Below are 25,360 nucleotides of genomic sequence, written 5' to 3'. Positions count from 1 at the left end.
TTAAGAGTACATAACTTGAACATGAAAAAAAAAACATACAAGAAAAGTACATAATGAAAACATAATACATATCATAGTAATTGATGAATTATCTAAACATGATTATTCTCTCCAAAGATATATTCACCACCAGCTTCACCATTGTCTATGTGGAAATCAGACACATCAAGGCTAATTCCAGGGACATTTTCTTCATTAACATAATTTGTTTCGGCATGTTTTTCTTTCCCTTTAATGGAAGCCTGGTATAGTTCTACCAGATGTTTGGCCGTACGACAAGTACGTCCCCGATGTCCAGTCATGCCACATCTATAGCATGTGTCTTTTCCTTTTGTGGTGGCTTGATTTTTGTTTCCTTGTTGATGCCCCCTTTGAGTGTTGTTTCTAGGGGGAAATTGGCCTCTACCACGGCCATAACCACGTCCACGGCCACGTCCGCGGAAATTTCCACGACCTCTGCCACGATTATTATATTTTCCACGTCCACCTCTATGAGCAACATTTGTCTCGGGTGGATTTGAGCTTTCTACAGCATTTGTTTCATTGAATGCTTGAGACCCAGTTGGTCTTAGGTTGTGATTCTTCAACAGAAGATCATTATTCTTTTTAGCAACCAATAATGTAGAAATAAGCTCAGAATATAAAGCCTCTTTCACGGTATTGTTGTTGCAATACAATGTTGTTAGCATGGAATGTAGAGAGTGTTTTCTCTATCATTTGCACTTCAGTGACTGGTTGATCACAATATCTCAATATTGATACGATTTTATATAGTGATGAATTATAATCACTGACAGATTTAAAGTCCTGAAATCTCAGGTTTGTCCACTCAAACTGTGCTGAAGGAAGGAGTACCCTTTTATGGTGGTCATATCTTCCTTTCAGGCTATCCCATAGTTCTTTGGGATTTTCCACCATTAAATACTCAGTTTTTAAACTGTTATGTAAATGATGCCTTAAGAGAACTATAGCTTTTGCTTTCTCTTGATCAGTTGGAACTTTAACTTGAGTAGGGGCATCTTTTTCGTTTCCTGGGATGGTAATTTCTTTGATTGTATGTTCCAATCCCTGAGCCTTCAAATTCATTTGGGCATCAACTGTCCATTCAAGATAATTATGTCCAGACAAGTCTAATACGTCAAATTGTCTTTTCATCAAGTCTCCCATTTTAACTACAATCAAATAGGTAATTATTATTAAGCCAATTAAGCAAGTGATAATTAAATTAATCAAATTGTAATCATAATAATAATCCATTTAAAACATATTTGCTTCTCCCCCTTGGGTTATTATTATGATGTACATAAAGTTAAGCTAAAATTAAACATGATAATTACGTTAGTAACGACAACAACAATAATAACAATAACAATGATAATAATAACAATAACAATAAATACTACTACTATTACTACATCACCGACAACGACAACAACAACAACAATAATAATAATAATAATAATATTAATGACATACATTAATGATAAGACAAAAGAAACATTTATTATAACAAAATGCACTTATAATCTACCTAGAAGACAAAAAAAAACTTGAAGTACTACGGAGATTACATGCATGAATTCCCTTTGTCGAAAAACCGAGCGCTACTTATGTAAAATGATGAAAATCATCATTGCCATTAATAAAACTACTAGGGCCATAATTAAAACTAAATATAGTTTTAATTTCCTTAAATCTTCTTCAAAGGTAAAGGGGTGTGGTGGTTGTCGGTTGTCGACGGGGAACATGGTGTGTGACCGGTGTAGATGGAGGAAGAAGAAGAGGAGATAATTTGGGTAAAGTTTAAGGAGGGGATAAGGTTTGTATGGTGAAATAAGGGGTGTAATCCGCCTTTTATAGGGGGGTAAATTATCCGTTTCAGCTTTACACTACTGTAAAAGTATCATACAATGTTCTAGTAGACTGGTAAAATAATCGTAATCAAACTATTAATATTTACAAACGTAAATAAGTATCACACTGGGATGCAAGCCGTAGTGGTCCGAGAACCCTAATCTATTCATGAGGTCAAGGGTTCGAAAACTGAAAGAAACATAAAAGTGTGTAATCTAAAAAATTAAATAAATATAAAGGCTGCATCATTTTTTTCATTTTAGTAATTATGCACAAGTAAGTAAGTATAAACATGATTTGTGTGACCATGAAATTTACTCTATTAACATGCATACAACAAATATTTCCACATGCAAAAGTAATTATATATTACTTTCTATAACCATGCATGAGAGTTACCAAACTAAGTATCATAAATAAGGTATGTATTGATATCCTCATTTTTATCAACATGGCTAATTATGTAGAGTAATTTTGTGGAGAAATATATTGTGAGTTTCTGGTATAGAGGATCCCATATGGGCAACTATAGAGCATACTCCTCAAAATATATTTTGTGAAAGAAATTGAATCTTTGTAAAAATTGGATAATCGGTATAAGTATACCTGATTGAAGATGGTGCTGATAACGTGTTATGAAATATATAGAAATTAGAGGATTAAGAGAAGAAGGTAATAAGAGAAGTATTACTACTTTTATGTATTACTCTTGGTAATATTTTTGTGCATCATACAAGTGAAATTACATGGCTATTTATAGTAGTAAGAACCACTATTACATTGTGGGCTATAACCTTAGAGGGTGGCAATTAGGGTTGGCTACTACATTAAATGTAATGAAGAAATTGGAGTGTGGACATTCACACCTTGACTAAATTAATTAACTCTTAACAGTATATATAATTGACAATAAAATTGGTTTTTTCTTATGATGTACGAAATATATTAAATATTTATTTTGTTAAATTGATGTGTAGAATGTAATATAATGTTTGTATCGAATAATTCAACCAAGGAAATTGGACATCGTATATGTACAAGTATGTGAAATTAATTTAAATTCAATTTACGTCAAAATAAATATATATTTTGTGCTCTATATACAAAATTCAAATCCTATTATTTACATACAAAAAAACATATATATTTCCAATTACTGGTGGATCGGAAGTAAAGACAAAAGTTTTTATGAAACGAGCCTCGAATCCGAATTAGCCCAAAGGATGAATCGGCTGAAACACCAAAGAAATTTAAAAGTTTTTACGTGATCTTAATTTATTCTTAATTTTTAGATAATAATTAAGTCAAAAGCTAAGTTTACAAATGAAGAATTTACAGCATACTTTTTTTAACGCTTTGTATACAAATTAAGTGTCCTAAGTGAATGAGATTTTTTTAAGGAAAATAGTGAATTTACAACTTTCTTATACTGCGTACTATTTTCTCATTTGCAAATATATTAAATACAAAGATTCATACATTTTTCATTAATTTATAAAAAAGAATGCCATTACCTAACAATTTTCTCAAGATAATCAGAAATGATGGTTGACCAATGCATTCCCAAAAGTGCAGTCCCCTCAACAACGATGATTAATTGCTTATCGGCAGCCATTACTTCTTCAATTTTCAATCGCACTTTTCACTCTTGAATGTTTATTTTGAAATACAAATCTCTTTGTCTCTATCTCTACCCCCTTATTATAAAATAATATTATTTACATCCAAATTATTTGTTGTGTATCATACATAATTAATCTTTTAGCTTTTTAGATAGATAATTTTCCTTTTCTAGCATATTTTGTATAACAATATGATTTTCTACCTTTTAGAAAAATTTCCATCTTATAAGATTTTGTACAAATTTGAATTATAATTTTATAATGAAACCGTTGTGTAATAATGGTCAAAGGTATAGACTATTATAAGCCTTAATTATGTTCATACAAAGCATTTGTACCAATAAATTTTGGAATGGATGAACTATGAATTATACATTTAATGGAGGAAAAAAGTGTAACGCTAATTAATGCCTACAATTACTACAGACTTAATGTAAACATTTATTAGTAAAATGACGCTCATATCCCTGCGTATATGCAGACACCTAATCGTGTCTCCCTGATCCAAACTTAGTGATGAATGATCTTTTATCGCTAACTGTTCAAGTTGCGCAACGAAACTAAGAATTACTCGAAAATCTACCCTTAGCTTAATCTATATTTTCCCTTAAACCATACCCCTTTTAGTCCAAATCACAATCTAAACCTTTTCTCCCTCCCCCCCCCCCCCCATTTTGAGCCCAAACTCGCCTAAACCTATTTTCACATACAACCTTCATCAACCCAACCACCTAACCCCTAACCCCTAACCTAACCCTAATTTGTATTAGGCAGAAAAAACGTTTGGAGTGATCGTTAAGGGAATTATCTTCACAATCTTGAAAAATTAAAACATTTTTGCATAACTACATGTACACCGTGCAATGGCGCAACGCGCCGCAACGAGATGCATGCACCACGTCACGACACTTTCACCATGCATGGCATGACATTTTTTTTTTATTCTTCGACGATGTTTTTGTTTCTTGCACAACACTTCTTTTCCGCACCCAGCCTATAAATACGACCTTGATCCTAGGTTTTTAAGCAGCAACACACCACAATACGAACATAAATGGTAGAATTTGATCACATTATCATTGTACGTTTTACACCACAATACGAACATAAATAGTAGAATTTGATCACATTATCATTGTACGATTTAATTCAATAAACGTTTCCAAACAATTTAAAGTTCCTTTGCAATTATCAACCAAATTCAAATATGTCAAAACAACAACTGTTTCCCCTTGTTGCTTTACATCTTCCAATAACATTTTATTTTTCTCCTAAAATGCACAAATCAACAATGATTCTAGAATTGAAACCCTAGGATACGATGATTAGAGGAATATTATTAGGCAAAAGAAATGAACATGGAGTTTATTAGGGGGTTGATTTCAGAGTGGGGGAAGAGAAGGGGCGGTTTCGAGGGTTGCGGTTAAGGGAAGGGGTGTTTTATGGGGTGGGGGAAGGGAGAGGGAGTTTTTGAGGGTGGGGGAGGGCGAGAAAAGGCTGGGGTGTTTGCCGTTAGGGGAAGGGAGGAAGGGTGGTGGCTGGTGGTGGTTTAATTATTCTTTTCAATTTTTTTTAATGTTTTGGACCAATCGGGGCTTAACACGTATCATGTAACTTGTTACAATAGCTAGGTCGTTGATTTTTGTTGACTGGTCATAACCTAATAGAAGTAAACGCACCCCAAAGTTGGGATTATTAGGAAATAATTGATAGTTCGGATTAACAAAAGAAAGTGGCCTAAAGTTGGGATTAATATTACTAATTTTCCTAAAACTAATGCGTGTCACCATAACACACAATAAGACCCTTTCTCTTCACTTTATTTTTGTTGAATTGAAATTATTTATGGGAACAAAAATAAGTTTTACAGAATTGAAATTAATTTTACTTATTAAAACTAATTACATTTGTTATTTGAAATTATTGTTCTATATCGATTAAAAATTATTTTTACTGAACAATAATTATTGAACTAGATATTTTTTTTAAGGTGACGATAGAGATTAGAGAACGAAAAAGACCTAAGTGTCAAAACTGAGTACACTATTATGTCGATTCTCATCGGCCCATCTTGCAATTTGATCTGGCATTGTCTGATTGTAACTTATTCAATAAAATAAAATAAAAATTAAATGACAAAAAATTGATCAATAATAAGTTCTAATAAAGATTTTTTTTTTTTTTTTGTTTTTTTTAAGAATTCCCATAAATTTACTTTTTCCATTTCTTCTTACTTGACACTTTTTTAGTCATATTTGCCAATGCACTAATCAACTATTAATATCTTTAATTACCGATAAACAAAATTATAAAAAGTTGATATTTTGAAAATATATATCGTGAATTCATAACGAATCTAACAAGATCCCAAATATTCTTGTATATATGTCATACGTATAAATCTCAAAACACAGTAAAAAGAAGTGTGTGAATACATGAACAGTGATATAAAAAAAGCGGAGGAAATATGTTAGAAATATGTGAAAATTAGTACGAAGTATTACTTATGTTAATATTATTCAGTGAATATATCTCAGGATATATCATTATGGTTGGGAAAGTATTTCCCCTAATTTATCAAAATACTTGATGAAGAGTTTGTTCTTTTCACCTGATTTTTTACTTATCTGAATTTATCATATCTTATTTTATCTGAATTATTGGATTATATTAAAACTTATTTAGTTGTAATTTGTAGGGGTGAGCAAAAATTCAGGGTACCCTGATCTGGAACCGGAACCTGTTCGGAACCGCAGGTTCCAAACTCGGAACCTGTTGAACAGGTTCCAGTTCCGGGTAATAAAATTAGTAACCTGTCGCAACAGGTTCCGGTTCCGGGTAATAAAATTTTGGACCTAGAACCTGTAGGGTACCCTGTTAGTACATGTTCCCTATAGGATACATGAAACCGAAACCTATATGGTATTGAATATTCTAGACAATTAGTGTTGGTTTGTTATATTTGAAGCAGTTTACTAAAGTTGTAAGCTTTAATTGTGAACATCCATTTTTAAAAATATAGAATTGTCACAATTATCAAGTAACTATTAAGCTTACTTTGAAAAACAGGGTATCCTGTTTAGGAACCGGAACCTGCAGGTTCCGGTTCTGGTTCCCAATTCTTAGGAACCTGTTGCAACAGGTTCCGGTTCCGGTTCCTATTTTTAGGAACCTGTTGCAACAGGTTCCGGTTCCGGGTACCGATATTTTTACAGGGTACCCTGCTACGCTCACCCCTAGTAATTTGTACTTGGCTAACATTTATCAGATCTTATTTTTCTGAACTGAAATTATTTAAACTTATTACACCTGATATAAGTGAAAATAAGGTAAACAGAATAGATCCGAATTATGTCCTGAATACTCCGTATGGTTTTTATCGGTTTAACCCAACCTGATTATGTGAAGAGGGTCCCCACTCAACGAAATTCCCTCCCGCCTTCCGCAATAGATCTTCCTAGAAATAAACGAAGTTTGGAACTTTATTTATTTATTAATAAATAAATAAATATATGATCACAAATTCTTCTTTCTTTGTCTCTTGATTTGGGTAGATTATCATCAGTATTCTACCAAATTCTATTCAGTTTTCACTCTCCTAACACTTAGATTCTCTTTCGTTTTTTTCTGGGATTAAATTTAATTGGAATTTTGGATTTTTGGGAAGAAAGGAGAGAGAAATAGACAGCTACGCCAGTAAAGAACTAAAGATGATGTTGCAGTATAATGGGTTTTCAGGGCTTAAGACAAAAAGGGTTTTTTTCTTTACTTTTTTCTGTTGTTATTTTATATCTGAAATTTCTTAGTGAATTGGGGTTTTTATTTTCTGCGATACATTGATTATTTGAAGTTTTGGGTGATTAAGTTTTCTTGTGGAATTAGCTGATTTTTTTGTAAATTTTAAGGAAATCAATATTTAGGTGTTCTTTGTTTATTGCCTGAAATAGAATGCTTTTTGATTGGATATTAGTTTTTTTGGCTGTCTAATTTTTGTTATCAAGTTGGCAATCTGTAGAATTTTAGTGGGGGTTTAGTGGTTTATGCAATCGAAATCGATTTCGCGTGTTGAAATTATCATATTTGGCTGTATTGGGTAGCTAAAGTGAGGTATGAGCTGAGGTATTTGCTTACAACAATGAATTGCACCTTCTGTTTGTTGTTTCAATTGAAAAAACAAACTGAGAAAGAACAATTTAAGCAAACTAAAAGGTGGAAAACTAAATTATGGCAGTAATGAAGGAGATGGTACATTTTGGTAGTACTAGGAATGGGCATTTATGGTTATGGATTATAGAATAATATTCCGTAATCGAGCATTCTTGTAATCATGACTTGTCTTGCTCCCTTATGACAATTGATTGCTATTCATACAGCATAGTGGGTAGCACTATGAAGTTCTACATAATTTGACATAAGCTTGGTTCACATCCTGTTATATGAAGTGAAGCTATTAATGTGGTTTAAACTCAAGTAACTTAGCTTACTGGTAATCTTTCTGCTAGGGAGAAGAAAAAATGATTGATTCTGTTTCAGTCCTGTTGGTTTCAAGATATATTTTCTGTTTGCCTGCAGATTGTGTTTGAGGATGTTTTCAGTGTGCTTGATTCTGCGAGTCTTGAGAATCTGAAAGAACTAACTGCAAGGCGTAGAGTGATTGAGGAATCTATAAACGCAACCAGCTTCATCACAGAAGCTACTGCAAGGGAGATGTCTGGAGGGCTGACTTCTCATAGTCAACAGGTTAGTTCTTCAATGCAATTGTCTTGCCTGGTATAGTGGTATGTAACAATCTCAAATGTGCTTTTTTCCCAAAATCTTCTCTTTATCACTTAGATCTTGGCTTATCGGTTGTTTATTAAGAAACTCAGCTAGTAAGGACATTGCTTTTGTCTTGACTCCCCATAAGAAAGGGTTTGTCTGTTGATAGTTTTAAACATTGTGCCTCCTAGTGCTTTCAAACTACTTGTCTGTTGTATTTTTCTGGTAGATAACAGGTTTTTTGGTATAACCTTCAACTTTCCTAAAGAGTAGATGTTTTTAAATTAACCGGAGAGGGGATTCAGGGGAAGGGTTTGGGAGGGCGGGGGAGGGGGGGGGGGGGGAGCTGATAAATTTTGTTAGTTACCTTGTGAAACTTAAAAATGAACCAGGGCATGCAACATGTCCAGTTGGCCCGGCCTAGTATCTTCAAGCAAACAACATCATATGCTAAGCCACAGAAATCAACACAAACAGATCCTGTCAAAAACTTGTTCACCAATTTGCAGCTCTGACCCAGCAAACGCAAGCAACAGCAATAAAACATCAACCAGCTAAGAATGAAAGACGTAGTATTATAAGCAAGTTTAATAGCTTACTGGCTTAAAGCAGCAGCAGCAGCAAGCTGCAACAAAATTCAAAAGTCAGCTAACTTAACCCTTCTATCAAAACCAGCAACCTCCTTGATTTTTTTTTTTTTTTCTGAAACCATATTTAATCTGAAGCACCTAATTACTTTTCTGATCCATTCCTACAAAAGCATCAAATTTCCGTTGGTTCTGAATCCTGGTTGTTATCTTTTTTCTCAAAGACAATCTGTCTTACAATGGAATTCTCAGGCATTCTCCTTGTCTTTAAATTCTTACGTACCTGATACCTCTCTTCCTATTTGTCACGAACAAGTTCATTAGCTACATGGCATTTTTTCCCTATACATTTCAACAACAGGTCAAGCCCAAGCCAACTAGGAGAGCCTTGGCATAGACACTACAGAAATACAAACCAAACTCATCTAACTAATAATCATTTTAAGACTATGTGCTTCAAGTCTTTGGTATATCCAGGCATTATTTTCTGGATATTCATCATAAAATCAGTAATATGACCAATCATATACACAACACAAAATTGATCCAAATAAAACCGCATCCTAACTAATATGTGAAAGTTCATAATTCGCAGAATAAAGAATTTACAATTTCAACATATAAGGAATCAAATATTTGGAATCAATAATTTGTCTTTTAGATTGTTAGTATATAAGCAAATTAAACGAAAAATACTTATCTCAATGTTGTGTAGATCAAGTTGACAATTGCCGCGTCGTGGTAGACCACTAACCTAAAAGACGATTCCGCGCTACCCCGGTGCAGTAGACATCAAGCGGTCGCCCTCCAGGATAAGCACGGTGCCGGAATTTGTGTGCACTCACAAACCCGACTGGAACCAGAATACTTGCCCAAAAACCGAAGGGATAAATTTAGAGAGGGTAAAAGAGATAGCTGATTTTTGTGTGTCTAATGGAAGCATGAATATATGAGTGTATATCTATACTCAAAGTAGGGAATGCAAAATATATATATCAATAGATGGAAGGATATGGCAGTAACCTAAAAAGGAAAACTACCAACAATTAAGAGGAGTAACTTCCTCTTAATGAGATAATCAAGGGGTTATAACAATGGCTATTGATGAGCATAACTCCCGAATTAATGACATTCTCAACGAATTAACTCAAATGAATAGACCATGAATATTGTAGTAGATACAATGTTCCAATAACAATAGCCCATAACCCAATTGCCGCTTCTCAAACAAGTAGTGCAAAACTACTCCAAGGAATAAATGACATAAAGCTTTGGTAAATTATCAAAAAGGGACTCTCTCTTTTATTTCCTCTCACCTTTCTTTGTGTTTCACTTGAGAACTTCCAACAATCCCCCACAGAAGATGTGAAAAGAAAGAAAGAAAATTGGTTTTGGGCAAAATAAAACAATTGCATAAGTGTCAATGTCTCGCGACTTGAATTAACACATAGTGGACATCAAGCTATGATCCCTCACCTACCAAGTGACCTTCGTCTTGAACTTAATAGGGAGTTAGGGACCCGTCACTTTGAGCCACACAATTGAACATGTATAATATTCTGAAGTTCCGCCAATAAAAGTGACGCATTATACCGGCCATACGTCCAAACCTAGATGCTCATAGGTACTCTAGAGTATTAGCCCTCACAATACTCATAGGAAGCGACCGCACTTCCACACCTAAGTAGGTGAATCCCATCAAGTGTGAGCTACGTCACACCACCAAAAATATGGATATGGGTTCATTAAGAGCCATTTGCTCATCCTCTTTCCGTTTGTAGCAAGCACATATCAAACATCTAAGGATGGACAAAAATGAAATTTTTGTGCTTTCGAATTATTTCATAATGTTCCCCTTTGAACTCATAATGAGTAGGAGTTGATTACTAGTAATTCATACTTTGGGCTTTTAGTCCCATCCCCTCCGATGTTACCAAAACTAGTTTTATACACAGGCCTTTATTAGTTAATGGATCCATAACATTCCTTTTAGACTTTTATGTAGTCTAGTGATATCACCCCATTCGACAAATTATCTTTGATATCAACCATTATAGGCATGGTTCAATCAAAAGTAACCACAACTTGCAAATCACAACGAATTCCCCTTTAATGGGATATTTGCAAGCACATTTGCTCATAACAACCATATACTCTTGACCATCTTGCCTCATAACCCGTCAATTTAAGAGCAATAAATTTAGATTATTTCAAAACAGACATGTATAGCAATACAAGGTTGCTTTGCACAATTTCTAAAACATAGCTGCACCACTTAGTGGTGCAGACATAACCGCTTGAGTTTGAACTCATCGTCGAACTCCAAGAACTCATGGAAACTTGCAATACTGCAAACTCTAATCTTGTGTACTTTTCAAGTACCTATGCAACCTCCTCAAAACAATCTAATGATCATTGCTCGAGTTAATAGTATACCTACTTAATCTACTTACATAATAAACAATGTTAGATTAAGCATAGTTCCTAAGAAACATAACACTACTAAATGGACACAAATTGCTCCCATATAATCAATAAATTCAAAAAAAAAAAAAAATTTATCTGATAGCAATAACTCATCCAAATCAAATGTTTAGCCTTAAAGACTTCCAACAAGAACTCAGTGAATTAGCAACAAAATCCATAGAAGAGATATTAAGCATTACAATCCCAAGAAAAATATTGTAGAATTCTACACATAGTTAGACATACCCTAACTCATGGTCAACGACTTCTTCTATGGAAACAATTACTCATGACATTTCACCCATTTAAAGTTAATACTCTACAGACATAGAGATACCAAAACAATCTTGTAAGGCAAACTTGATTAAAAAACGTCTTTAGTACAATTAATCACTTTCAGGTTTCACATTAAACAATAGAAAACTCTAACATTAATAGTGCCTCTCATTCTAACATTAATAGTGCCTCTCATTCTTACCAGGTTCAAAAATCCATCACCATTAACAAAAGAAGAAAGAAAAAGATGGCATTCCAATGTGCATATCTAATCACTTAAAACATAGTGCTAAAACACATATATGCTCAAAGACAAATGTCCATCTAAATGATCAATCAGGCTCAGGATAAAATTACTCTAAGACTCGCCAACAAAGTCATGAACTAAATGCAATTACTATACAAAAACTGAGCCAAGACTTTGAGTCCAACACTAATTTTTTATTACTTCCCCCACATTGGACACCAAAGTCCGATTCAAAGCCCTTAGTAATACTCAATGAATGAAATATTTGGACATAAAAACTCCCTCCAAAATTCATATGAGGTCTATAATAGTATAAATTTCTTATAAAGAAATCGCATAAGTTTATAAAACCTGAACCCCCACATGAAAGCATAAGGTCCAAATCTCAGAATAAAGCATGGTCAAATACATGGTTGGGAAAAAATTCATAAATGTGTCATAGAACTTAGGTGTAACAACATATAAGATCTTTGAAACGTTGAATTAATCAAAGATATTAATTCAACAACACTTCAAAAAATTAATTCCTATGCCACCATATAAAATTCAAGGCATTTATAAATTACTAATGCTTTATTCTTTAAGAATTATAACACAATAAAGAGTCATAGGCGGTAACAACAAACCATCATAAAATATTAGAAAAAACTGTAGTCTAATTCCTAAAATACTTTACTCAACAAGAAGAATTTTCCAAAGAGAATGTAATCTAATATCCTTAAAGAAAAATTATCACATAATTTCCCTTCACAAAACTCAACAAGTTTAAGAATTATAAATTCTACACATGTTAATGAACTACCGAAAATAAAGTAATGAAATCCATTGAGTTATGAACAAAGCTTCTCAATACGAGTATTGCATGTCATGTATTCAAGAAATTGACATAATACATCTCAACTCCATGCTCAACACATACATGAATCATGATAAAAGTAGTACTCGGATTACATACATGCACCTCAAAAACATGTTAAAAAAATTACTCAAAGCAAACTGCCAAATAGATATTTAAATCAATAAAGTTATCTCTAAGGACCAAACTCAATCCACAAAATGTAGAACCATGAAATTAGAGGTAACTATATATATGCAATATAATGTCATACTCATAATATATCGACATTATAACTCTTACTTTCTAATAATCATTCAACAAATATTTAATACAAATTCAACATCCAACATTCCTTTGTCAAATTCACAAAAACATATATTTGTTAAGATTATTAGGATTAAGCCACATGCTAACCAAAATTAATAAAAAAAACTTGGTTTAGAATGAACCTCCCTTGAATTGAATCAAGTAACGTGAGTGAGAGCTCTATGAGATGCCCAACTATCCTCGTTGTAAATTAGGGCCTCAAGATGTCATCATAACTCACTAATTTGAGCAGCTAGTGAGAATCCAGCCGTTGAAAGATAAGACTCACGTGTTCTACACATGCTCTCGAAATTTCAGCTCAAACCGACCAAGGATGACCTTTGATCAGAAGTCATTTTTGGGACTGCTCCTAGAAATCCGCGAATAGCAACAATTCTTATCTCAAGAATATCTCGCATTAGAAAATATCAAGTTCATTGTTAAAACCTCTTGCATGTCAAAACTTGTTCACACGATAACCGTATGAAAACAAAACCAATCCAAATAGATGTTACAATATGAAAACACTAAACAATAACAATGTAAAAAAGAATACATTGTTATTTGTTAAAAATCTGTCACATTATCATATAAGGTTGCAAACCATTATTATACTTGCAAGAGTTCATATAAATTTGCCATTAGCAGTCAAGAAATAAAAATAGTACATAGAGCATGAAAATAGCCTATATGAGCAAAGTCACATATTCACGAACGAGTGAAAATCAACTACTTAGAAATAAGCATAAACAAGAATTTGAGCATTCAGACTACCTCAACGACATAACCTCTATTTATAGAGCTATTACAAACCCCTTGCTAAAAATATTATTAAGTGTGAAAGCATGATATCAAATCAAAGAAATCAAAATGCAAGATCTTAGATTACCCATGTAAAGAAGCCCAAAAACACCGAACTAATTACCTATCACTATGAATAGTGGGGACGGAACTACTATATCTATCAATATAAATAGTCGAGAACGGCGAAATCTGAACCTAACTTTCCATAACACATACACATTATAGCGACCCTTCTCACAGTAAGGGACAACCATCAATTAAATAAATTTCATTCCATGAAAGTATTCATCATAAAATCAGTAATATGACCAATCATATACACAACACAAAATTGATCCAAATAAAACCGCATCCTAACTAACATGTGAAAGTTCATAATTTGTAGAATAAAGAATTTGCAATTTCAACATATAAGGAATCAAATATTTGGAATCAATAATCGTCTTTTAGATTGTTAGTATATAAGCAAATTAAACGAAAAATACTTATCTCAATGTTGTGTAGATTAAATTGACAATTGCCGCGTCGTGGTAGACCACTGACCTAAAAGACGATTCCGCGCTACCCCGGTGCAGTAGACATCAAGCGGTCGCCCTCCAGGATAAGCACGGCGACGGATTAATATATATATACCTATGCCGCTAGCAATAAAGATGCACACATATCTAGAATACCTTTCACAATAAAACTTTTATTCCATCTCTTGATAAAAATCTTGCTTTTGATAGCAGAGCTCACTCTTAATCATTCTTATTTAAGAAACATAATACAGAACCATGGCTTCAACAAATCACCATTCTGAATTGTACTTATCTCATCATTTGCTCCTCTTGATACTAGCTTTTTTTTTTTATGAGGAGTGGTAGGGGATAATTAATTTAAGCTTGATGTTGGCTCTCTTGACACTTAGACAACATCTTAAAATTTTCCAAAATTGACATACCATTTCCTTTAGATGTCACAGAGTTGAGCATAGTGTTTTTTTTTTTTTTTTTTTTTTTAAAAAAAATTTTTTACATAATAATTGAAACAATTTTAATTTTATTTCAAGAATAGTTGGCTTGTATGGCTTGTACAGGGATCTTGTTTGCACTTTGGCAGAAGGTTTAAAAATACTCGAGGCAAGACAAGATGCTTGGAAAATTGGATATTGATCTTCGCTTACTTGTTACCACCAAATAAAAACTTTGTATTTTCATAAATAAGCCTAAAAAGTCTTATTTATAATAGAGTGGCTAAGATTTCTGATAGTTGCTTGGTTTCTATAGACATAGTCCATTTTCATGATAATTTCGTGACCATTCTTTACTTCCTGATGTGGTGCTTGTCTCATTCTGATGGCTCTCTGATAATAACAAATTGTCCCTTAACAAAGGAATTTTTCAAATGTCTCAGGATATTCAGAAACTTGAACAGTATCTGCCACTGCTGGAGAACTTTATTGTCCAAGTTGATTCGATAAGTCAAAATAAGGATTTGTTGATCTTAGAGCTGAGAATACAGTGGAGCAGCACCCTTAGCTCTATGAAGTTTAGATTTGGCGGTCCAAAGTTTTTCCAAATAAATAGTTTGAAGTACGAACTTGGGATGGTTCTGTTTCTTTATGGTTTGACTATCCGTGAGAGAGCCTTTGAAGTTTTTTCAGAAGGTTAGTACTTAATAAGCATAATCGTAATTCACCTGCTTATCAAAAAAATTTATTGGTTCCTGCATCTGTATTAAATTTGAGTTATATCATTATCATAGATATGCAGCAATCTGCCAGCCTTCTGAGAAAAGCAGCTGGAATCTACAAATATTTGAGTGCTGAAGTCCTTCCACTTTTGCAGTCTATCTTGCCTCCAGAGAAGCCACCAGAAACTACAACCAATGTCTCTTCTGCCATGAATAATATTTGCTTGGCAGAAGCTCAGGTATGTCCATTATTGTCCATTAGCCTCAGTGTATGTTAATTATTTCTGTCATCTTCATATGTATAACAGAGGAATTCACTCAGATATACAATGTCAATACTTCTTCAGTCAGATGTGATTTTAAAGTTTGATGTTTTTTTTTTTTTTTTTTTTTTTTTTTTTTTTTTTTCAATTTATAATTTATAGGCAACAGCCATAAGAATTGCAGAAAAGCAGGGATTGTCCAATGGTGCTCTAGCAAAATTGCACTATGGTGTTACACAGCTCTTGGATGAAGCAAGTTCTGTTCTGCAATCAGAACCTAAAGATGTTTCACGCAAATTTTTAGTAAGTGCATCATTTCTGCACCTACTAAGTAAGCAAAGAGCTTAATTCTGAATTTATATCTGTGGTGTCTGTCCATATTGTATCCCATTCTTCTTTCTTGATGTAAACACCATAGCTGCAATTTTGTCATCTGCAGGAGTTTATATATACTTGCAGTACTCTACATGAATTGAAAAGTTATAGACGCCTTGCTGAAAGCTACAAACAGTCTGAACAAATGGGAGTGGCCATTGGTCTTCTTAACTGTGGAATGAGTAAATCAAAGAACTTGCCTGGAGAACAGTCTTGGCGAGAAGCTTTTAAAAGTGAAGTTTACAAGATCTCTGATATGCTAAAAAAGTACAATGATGAAAATGCATTTGTCTGGCAGCAAAAGATCCCACTAGATTATGAGCTGCCATCCTTGGAAGGTAGAACGGTAGTGACCACCACCTCTTACGAGCCTCAAAGATGGGAAAGAGAAATTGCTTTCAGCAGCTGAAAGCAAACCGAATTTACTTGTACAGTATCATTTATTGTGTAAAAAATATTGATTCACTTTGCTTCTTGTGTATACCAGGCTTACCAGCTGAGCCTGGAGTTTTGTTTCAGAGAGGAGTTTTGTTCCTGTCTTGCTGAAGTCAATATTCATAAGGCTTGGACGGTAGGCCGTTAAGGGCAATGTAGGATTTGAGTGTAAATGAAGATTTCAAAGCTGGAGCTGTTATTCAGTGTCCATGCTGATTTTTGTTGCATTTTGCACGACTGAATACTAAGGCAAAATTAAAACTTTTTCAAGGAAACTGCATCCTTGAGTTGTTCGTTCTTTTCTTATTTGCTTTGTTTACAAATTGATGATCCAGCCAATCCATTTTTACAATTGGTTTCCATTTTTTAGATTGAAAACAAATATTAAATGATAAAGAATTAAAGAGGATATTGTTCTTCTACTAGGATTAGTTTGTCTAAACACTAAGATCAAAAGTCTCATTTTATAAGCATTTAAACGTCAAGTTTTCAATATAAATAGGAGAATAGGACCATTGAAATCAAGGTACCACTGTATAGTTTACAGTACCTACTCACCAAAATAACAAAGATAGGAAAAAAAAGCACCAAATCTTTTTATGTTTGTAGGTAGGGAGAATGCGCTCTATCAGATTGAAATCTCGCACAAGTCAATCCAACCCATGTAACAATTCTACTTGAAAATATCAACTATTTTTGTTAATTTGTATAAAACCTATTTTCAATGTACAAAATATAATACGGAGTCTTTGTACACTGTAAGATACAACCGGTTGTAACACATTCACTACCGCGAAGCAGGATCCGAACGACGTAGTGCCAAGTGGATTTGTCAGCACCACCCTTTTCTTGAACAAGTCTTTCAAAATGAAGCCATTCTATTACTCTCTTTACGCCTAATGATCCATCAATCATGGCTGCTCTTCGATGCACTTTCACACCATGCACTCCGTATCATCAAAAACCCTCTTTAACCCCTAAACAATTCTTCCCCTTCAATCCCTCGACGCCATCTTCATCATCTTCTTCTTCAATATGCAATTACCCCAGAAATACGTTATTCAATCCATGTTCTCAAAGTCACAGGTATATAAATTTTCATCTTTTCTCAAAATTCTAAGTTGCCAGTTTTTGAGTTCTTATTGTTGCTCATTGAATTGCCATATTTTATTTTGTTTGACTTTAAATAGGTTAGGAAGGGGAAGGGCTATATCTGCTCTTGTTTCAGAAGATAGTGCAACTGGGTCTTTATCTTCTTCAATTATTGATAATGGGTTCAAACTCACTTATCTTGAGGTGGGTTGTTCCATCTTTATTTATCAAATTAAGATTCAAGTAATTTTTCTGTCAATTTATATTATTAAGCATCATGATTTTTTATTTTGATTGAGATTGTAAAGGTAAAACCATCACAACCACTTACCATTTCCCAAGTCTGAGTAGTAGATTAAGGGGAAGAGTGATAAAAAGCTTTCCGTGGTATACATTATTGTATTTGTGCATTGATCATGGATATTGGCTTAAACTTTCTTCTATTTTCGTCACTCGATCTTAGTAAAAGGTATAAGGGTATAATATGTCATAGATCATTACCGTTCTACGAAATGTGATAACTTTTTCGGACATCCTGTAGTAGCATATGTGACTATTGGGAGTAGTATATTAGGGACTTTAGAGGGGAGATATACTACTTACTCTGTTTTATATTTGTTGACACGATTTGACTTTGGACACTATTTACATAACATACTTTGACTCCAATTTGTGATTCATACACGGGAAAAAAAAACTCTGTTATGTGGGGTCTTATTAGATTCATTTGTATATTTTTCTGGAGATAAACTTTGTATATTTATGATTTTATCCTTTAAATAATCATAGATATTGAAATTTAAAATTGCAAATTGGCAAATGTGTCTAAAGAAATGTATCAACTAGAATAAACAGAGGAAGGTTTGTTATTGAATATTGTTGATTTAGATCACCATAAAAGTTTTTTATTTTGTTTGTGTTTGATATATTTCTCGTATTTTCCCAGAAATCCATTATAAAGAATATAATGTAGTATTGATAACGGTTGATATATGGGATGTGGCAACTAGAAACCTTATACTGTCTTGCTCTATTGTGTTTATGGATATTTTGATTTATTATTGTTTGATGGGTTTTATAGGGAAATAGCTGGTTGTGGGAAGTAGGTAATGTGAAGCTATTGGTGGATCCGATTTTAGTGGGAAGTTTGGATTTTGGCATTCCATGGCTCTATGATGCTACTAAGAAATTCTTGAAGAACTTTCAGGTATTGTGCTTCTGGATCTTGTTATTCAACTGCTGATGCATGTTCAGTTTATAGTTGGAATTTGTTGTTTCTCCTCTTACCGCCCCAGCTTAGCTGTTTAATGACCTTGACGCATTGTTCTGCAGCTTAGTGATATTCCTGAAGTGGACTGTCTAATAATCACACAAAGTCTGGATGATCATTGCCATTTAAAGACCTTGAAGCCACTCTCTGCCAAGTTCCCTAATTTAAAAGTAGTTGCAACTCCTAATGCCAAGGCAATGCTGGATTCTCTTTTTAGCAAGGTATGTATATATATATTATTCTCTTTCCTGCTTTAGAAATGAGGGTTTTATGCTTTGCATAATTGCATTGACTAGGAAATATGGACAGTTAGACACAGATATCAGGGACAATTTTAGAAACTGCTGAAGAACCAAAGCCTCTTCATCTCTGAAGTATTGACTAAAATAATTTAATTTGGTCATTGGACAGCTTCAGTCATTAACTATAGGCATGTGAAGCATACTACAAGATTAACTATGGTGGCTACTACATACAGAAACAACTTCTCAGACTGCTTAGACCTTTAGTAAGACCAACTCAATTCAAACCCCATTGAAAGGCACATATACTATTTGAATTACTCACTATTAAGTCCTTATTGTAGATACACTTTTATATAGTATGAAGACCTCCTTGAAAATATATGCATCTTGCACTGAGAGTTACTGGTAGTAAAAGATCCTGATTGGCTGTTATAGTCCATGTCCATCTTGTAAAGTTACTGGCTGGTTAAGCTTTGGATATTTTGAAATCCACACTTGCTTTTTCTACAAATGTACCAAGTCTCCCAACATGATACGTCTCATTTCACTTTTGACTCAAACTACTAAGTGATGTGTAAATTTATAAAATGAAACAAGATTTGCCTCAAAAGTAAGCATCATAATCTCTTCTCCCAGTAAAAAATTTCTAGTTCTAGTTCAATATGTGGTAATATCATCTTTTAACTGGTTGCTTGGCTCTATTGATAGTGTTCGTGTCATGTAGCCCATGCAAAAAATTACCTTATCTTTGAAATAATACGTGAAGTTAGGCTTTGGGGTAGGGAATTGTAACAATTTCATATTATTTTAAAAGTACTTTAGTTTTTCTAAAGTTTACAAGCCTACAAGCTAAATTCAATTTCATATTCATTTTAGTAATCAAACTCTAACATTAAAATCAATTTTGGCTCATTCACAAAGCGAGTCAAGCCTGACAGAAATGAGTCCAAACTGTTCACAAGCTGTTGTGAATTGTCATTATATGCACCCCGACTTCCAAGCTTCAAAACAATGGTAGCATTGTGATGCTTTGCTTCCTAGATTCCCTTAAAGGCTTAAATGTACTCCTTTCGCCCCAAAATAGTGTGCCCCATTCTTTCGGCTTATAGTATTCGGTGATAAGGTATGGTGTGGTTATCAATTGCTATGTTGATGAAAAAGTAGGTATGATGAAAGATAGTGGGGTAACTTTTTAATTGAACAAGAACGAGTATTTATAACATAGTAGGCCCTTGTCAAAATTAAAAAGGGGCAATTTAATTCTCCCTCCTTTGTTCATCTTCCAGTTCTTGGACTTTCTATTTACCTTGTTCTGGTCACAAAGTTGCTTGTGGTTTTTCTTGTAGTACCAACAACACCTACTTAGGGCTGTAATTCGGAATAGTAAAGTCCACTAGGTTAGCTTTAATGGAAAGTTCATTTTGAGGAGAGTTCCTATCATTTGGTCAATTAACTTCTTTGACTTTCATGTTGATCTTCTAGGTCCTTATGTTTGATATTTTAAGGTGATTAACCTGACTTTTGTGTGCAGTGCTTCACATTTAAACTAACTTCATTTTTTTAGTTTCATCACTTTGCAAATTGCAGACTCTTAGGCACTTTTTGGAGATTAGAGAGATAGAGGGATAAAAAAATGAAAAAAAATTAAAAAAATGAGCCCATGTGATAGGAGAGAGATAAAGAGAGTTTATTAACTGGAAAGAAAAGTGATGCAACTAATTTGAATCTTCCGTTTTAGGAAAGTGATACAACTAAAAAGAAACGGAGGAAGTAACTCATTTAGGAAGTCAGCTTCTCGTATTCTTGAACTTGTTCCAAGAAAATTTTTGTCGCTCACCTTTTGGGTCTGCATCCAACTAGGCATCTTTTTTTTTTTCCTTTGGATCATCATTGCATTCTCTCTCCCAAGATAAATTGATAGATTTGTTGATAGAGAGAGATCAAACACAGGATTATTGATATGGCTCAATAGGTGACCTTTTGATCATCTTTATCTTTTCCTCATACTCGCTGCCTGAAACCATCGTAAGTGCAGGAGACCAGGAGTTGGATTTCAACAAGTCTTTATATACTATATATAGTCCATCTATAATACTCATTTGAATAAGATAATAATTTGTGGGAGTAGTTAGTGCCATCAAGATGCTCGAGTTTGGAAATATCAAAGTCTTGTAGATAGAATGATCCACACCATGCACCAATCGACACATGAGACTACCTACATCGATCCTAATCCATAGTAGGAGCACTTCAAAATGACAATTATAAACTCAATATAAGTTAAACTAAGGGGTCGTTTGGTTGGTATGGGTTAATCGGAATGGAATGAACAAAGGGAAATAAAGAGAATGGAATGAAAATCCCTTGAATTTCTTATGTTGTTTGTTTTAAAAAAACAAAGGGAATCAAACCACCGGTCCCACCACCAAGAAACCCCTCCCTATCCCCGTAAAACCGTCGGACGGCTTTCAAGGGTGGTGGGAGAGTCGTTCGACGGTTTTACGTGGAGAGAGAATTATTTCTAGGGTTTTGCTGGGCTTGGGAAGGTTTTTTCGGGGGAGAGGAGAGCTGTGAGGTCACTGCGAGGGGTGGGGGGACGACCGGCGGTGCGGTGGCTGGGTTTTCCGGTAGTTTCGGTAGGAAGTAGGATATTGGTATGGTGTTGTTGGGGTGGCTAGGGAATGAGAATGGAAATACCTAGGGGGGTTGAGGAATCAAATTGGAAGGATTTTGGGTAATGGAGGGGGTAAAGGGAATGGGAAAAAACGACTTACAAACAGCAACAAAGGGAATCAGGATAGTTGATTCCCTTTCCCTTTGATGAATACCCCCAACCAAACGGCCCCTTTGATGGATACCCCCAACCAAACGACTAACAAACAGCAGCAAAGGGAATCGGGATAGTAAATTGTATTTTGTTTTTCCATGTATGACAAATGTCTAGAGTTTGAAAATGGGTACGCAGATCAAGGTCAGATCAAATCTTTTCAGTATGTGTCATATATGGGTGGTGAGACATGAAGTTTGTTTCAGGTTGGTTCAAGTCATATTCAGTTCAATTACTTTGTTATGATAAATAAATTGATATTAATCATCTTAGTTTTTTTGGTTAAGTCAAGTAAGTATATGTTTCTTATACTCTAGGATCTTTGGTGTTTGTTCATCAACCATGTTTTAGCTTTCTTTCATATGCTTCTGCTCTTAAGGTATATCCTTCTCAATCCCCACAATGTATTTCTTGTGTCTTGATTTTCAGGTTACATATCTCGAACCAGGTGAAACCACAGAAATTGAGGGAAGGAATGGTGCAAAAGTTGGAATCCGTGCCACTGCTGGGCCAGTTCTTGGTCCACCTTGGCAGCGGCCTGAGAATGGGTATGGACCATACAGCATGCAACTTATTATTTATTTCAAGCAAAATAATGCTTTAAGCTTTGAAATTTTCCGTTTCAGAAGATTTGTATTTTCAACCTATATTTATCAGCATAATTAACTAAATATCTGGCAGATACATTTTATCTTCTTCTGAAGGCCAGCTGACACTTTACTATGAACCTCACTGCGTCTACAATGAGGAATCCTTGAAGAATGAGCAGGCAGATATTGTCATTACTCCAGTCATAAAACAGCTTCTACCAAAATTTACACTTGTTTCTGGGCAAGAAGATGCTGTTAAGCTTGCAAAGCTATTACGTGCCAAGTATATGCTTATTGACTTGTCTCTTCATCGTTTTATGAATTTACTGTTTCATGCATTCTCAAATTCCCATTTGTTATGATTGAAGGTTTGTTGTTCCAATGAAGAATGGAGACCTGGAAAGCAAAGGGCTTCTTTCAAGTTTAATTCAATCTGAAGGAACCATGGAATCTTTTAAGGTTGGTTTTTTCTCTTACTTTTCAAATTTTGTTGCTATTATGAAGCAGCTCTAGTATTTACAATTTTACATCAATTTTGAACTGAACGAATGTACAGCTTAGCTGCAATTGCTTTTTATATTGAAGTCTTCTTTGTTTTAGTTACCAGTAATTGAAACAAAGAGCCTGGCTTCAGAGTTACTTACGTTCGATTTGCTTCAGAAACTTTTCGGTTCTCATACATGTATTTTCCATCAAATTGGTAGCACAAACAAAGTTGGTCTGAAATTATGATACGGAATTTTGAAATTTCGTGAAACAGCTCCATCATGTAATGATGAAAAAAAATTAGTAGAATATACTGCATGTCATCAATAATGTTTTCACTTCTGGTTGACACGATTTAGTTTTACTTGTAAGGTTTTAGGACACGCTAAAGCACAGACTATCAATTAATTATATATCTGGGCACTTATCAGAATTGAAATCAGCCTGGTCATTTTGGTGTCAGAGGAGAGGAGGACTTCTAGCTGCATAGCCAAACCTCCAATTTAGTTTACACAGTTTGTCACCTGTTGTTAGGTGGCACATTACAAGATGCAAAGTAGCTTTTCCTAGATAAAGAATGTTGGTGCAGCTATTGGGAGGATACTGATTTTAAAAAGTTATCATTTTATAATTGTCTAGCCGAATTTTTGTCAAAATTCTAAACCTGAGGCCACAATTCTATAATAAACATGAAATCCAACTGATCGATTAGAAATTTTGGTCTATATATAATTGATAAACTGAAAGCCAAATACTTCGTATTCTGAAAGAACATGCGTTTAATTCATAATGTTTATCCACCTTTCTTGTTTGGAAAGTATTGAAATGAATGTAGTAATTTTATCCAATTTTCATAATCTTTGTGGATGTTAATTTTTTTGAGTCAATAAAGATAGACATAGCTAAACAAAGTATTTCCATTCTGTTTTTTAAGATATATGTATCTTTGTTTTTCTATGACATTGTTTTCCAGCCCCAAAAAGTGGAGGAGATAGAATTATAAAAGGCTAATCTGCGTATTCTGCAGTATGAATATACGAAGTATATTTTATGTGATGCATTTTTTTAAGGGTTAAGAAACAAGATAACTGGTGGCACTTGTCAATTAAACACTAAATTGCTTTATGTGCCTAATCAAGTGGTTCAAAGTTCAAACCTTTCATTATCCAAAGTTGTGGACCTAGTTTGACATTCATGAATTTGCAGTACATTAGATGATAATAGAAGCTTTTTTTTTATTCTGGGGTTTGTTTGGTGCATTAGTTAGAATTGCATTGTCTTCCTTTGGCTGTTCAGTGTTATATTGATAGATTTAACTTTCAATTACTACCTGCTTTGTCAAAGAACTTCTCCGCAGGATCCTGACGTGGTATTAAATAATCTAAATCGAAACATTCTAGATGTAACTAAATAGTTGCTGTTTATATTGCAAATAGGTGCTTGTAAATGTAATCAAATGCCCTCACTTTGAGACTCTTGGATTGGCTGTATGCCTGTACCATCAATTTAGCTACAATACTTCATATTTTTTTCTAAGTTTGTCTAGTGACATGAGGATTTACTCCTTTCTGTGTTTCCAGTCCATCAGTACATCATTCCTGTTAATTTTGTACGTCACGCATTTCATAATGAACTATTCAATATATCTTAACATGATATTAGGTTGGGAATTTATGTCAAAATCACGTGTGTGAGTTGTTATTACATGTATATACATAGTAGGGTAAAAACCTACGGTAATATTTAACTTGTTATTCTGGCCCTTGTGACTCTGAAGTACTGAAATTCTTCCTATCAAGGTCTCGATCACTTGCTGCTATGTATAGCATAAGAGTAGACAGCATAGCAGTTTGAAAAAGATAAGACTATTTTCTTGTAATGAATGACATTAAAAGTAAGTATATAATTTGAGGTTCAATTTATTGAGCCTGTTCATGCTGTTATCTTCAAGACTTCAACTGATGGAATATTTTCTATTGAATCCAGGAGCTTTTATCAAAGGAGTTGCCTGATGCAAAGGTGCTCGAGCCAACTCCAGGTGTTCCATTAGAGATTCCTGAAGTGTGAGTATCTGCGCACGGGGATGCTGTAAATCAGTAGATTATACAGGAGAAAGGAATGCTGTAGAAAAATTTAGCCCATATTGTTATTTGTACATCATTACACATTTACACTACAAAGTAAGCCCCTGATTTGCAGCAAACAGAAGCATTCCAAACTTGGGATCAAGAGCTAAAAGGGGCAATTTAACTAGGTCTTGTACTCAGGAACATGATGTAAATTCGAAAGCACATAAAGTTCAGGGTAGATTTCAGTAACATTAAAGGATGTGAATACTTCCTCTC

The 25,360-nt window shown here is 34.1% G+C and overlaps 2 protein-coding genes across 2 annotated transcripts; both read left to right on the top strand.

Annotated features, from left to right (window-relative positions):
* Positions 1-6,995: 6,995 nt before the first annotated feature.
* On the top strand, positions 6,996-16,798 carry LOC145563675 (uncharacterized). Its single transcript, XM_081624106.1, has 6 exons — positions 6,996-7,231; positions 8,049-8,216; positions 15,154-15,406; positions 15,505-15,671; positions 15,858-15,998; positions 16,135-16,798. The coding sequence occupies exons 1-6, from the start codon at positions 7,187-7,189 to the stop codon at positions 16,477-16,479; spliced, it is 1,119 nt and encodes a 372-aa protein (XP_081480232.1). The 5' UTR covers positions 6,996-7,186; the 3' UTR covers positions 16,480-16,798.
* A 584-nt stretch (positions 16,799-17,382) lies between these two features.
* On the top strand, positions 17,383-25,360 carry LOC145563673 (uncharacterized). Its single transcript, XM_081624105.1, has 8 exons — positions 17,383-17,591; positions 17,696-17,801; positions 18,679-18,804; positions 18,930-19,088; positions 22,369-22,487; positions 22,621-22,812; positions 22,898-22,988; positions 25,002-25,360. The coding sequence occupies exons 1-8, from the start codon at positions 17,419-17,421 to the stop codon at positions 25,080-25,082; spliced, it is 1,047 nt and encodes a 348-aa protein (XP_081480231.1). The 5' UTR covers positions 17,383-17,418; the 3' UTR covers positions 25,083-25,360.

Source organism: Chenopodium album, chromosome 10, assembly GCF_948465745.1.
Source record: "Chenopodium album chromosome 10, dcCheAlbu1.1, whole genome shotgun sequence".
In the NCBI taxonomy this organism is placed as follows: domain Eukaryota; kingdom Viridiplantae; phylum Streptophyta; class Magnoliopsida; order Caryophyllales; family Amaranthaceae; genus Chenopodium; species Chenopodium album.
Note: the sequence above shows the minus strand (reverse complement) of the source record. Positions and strands in the feature narration are given on the sequence as shown.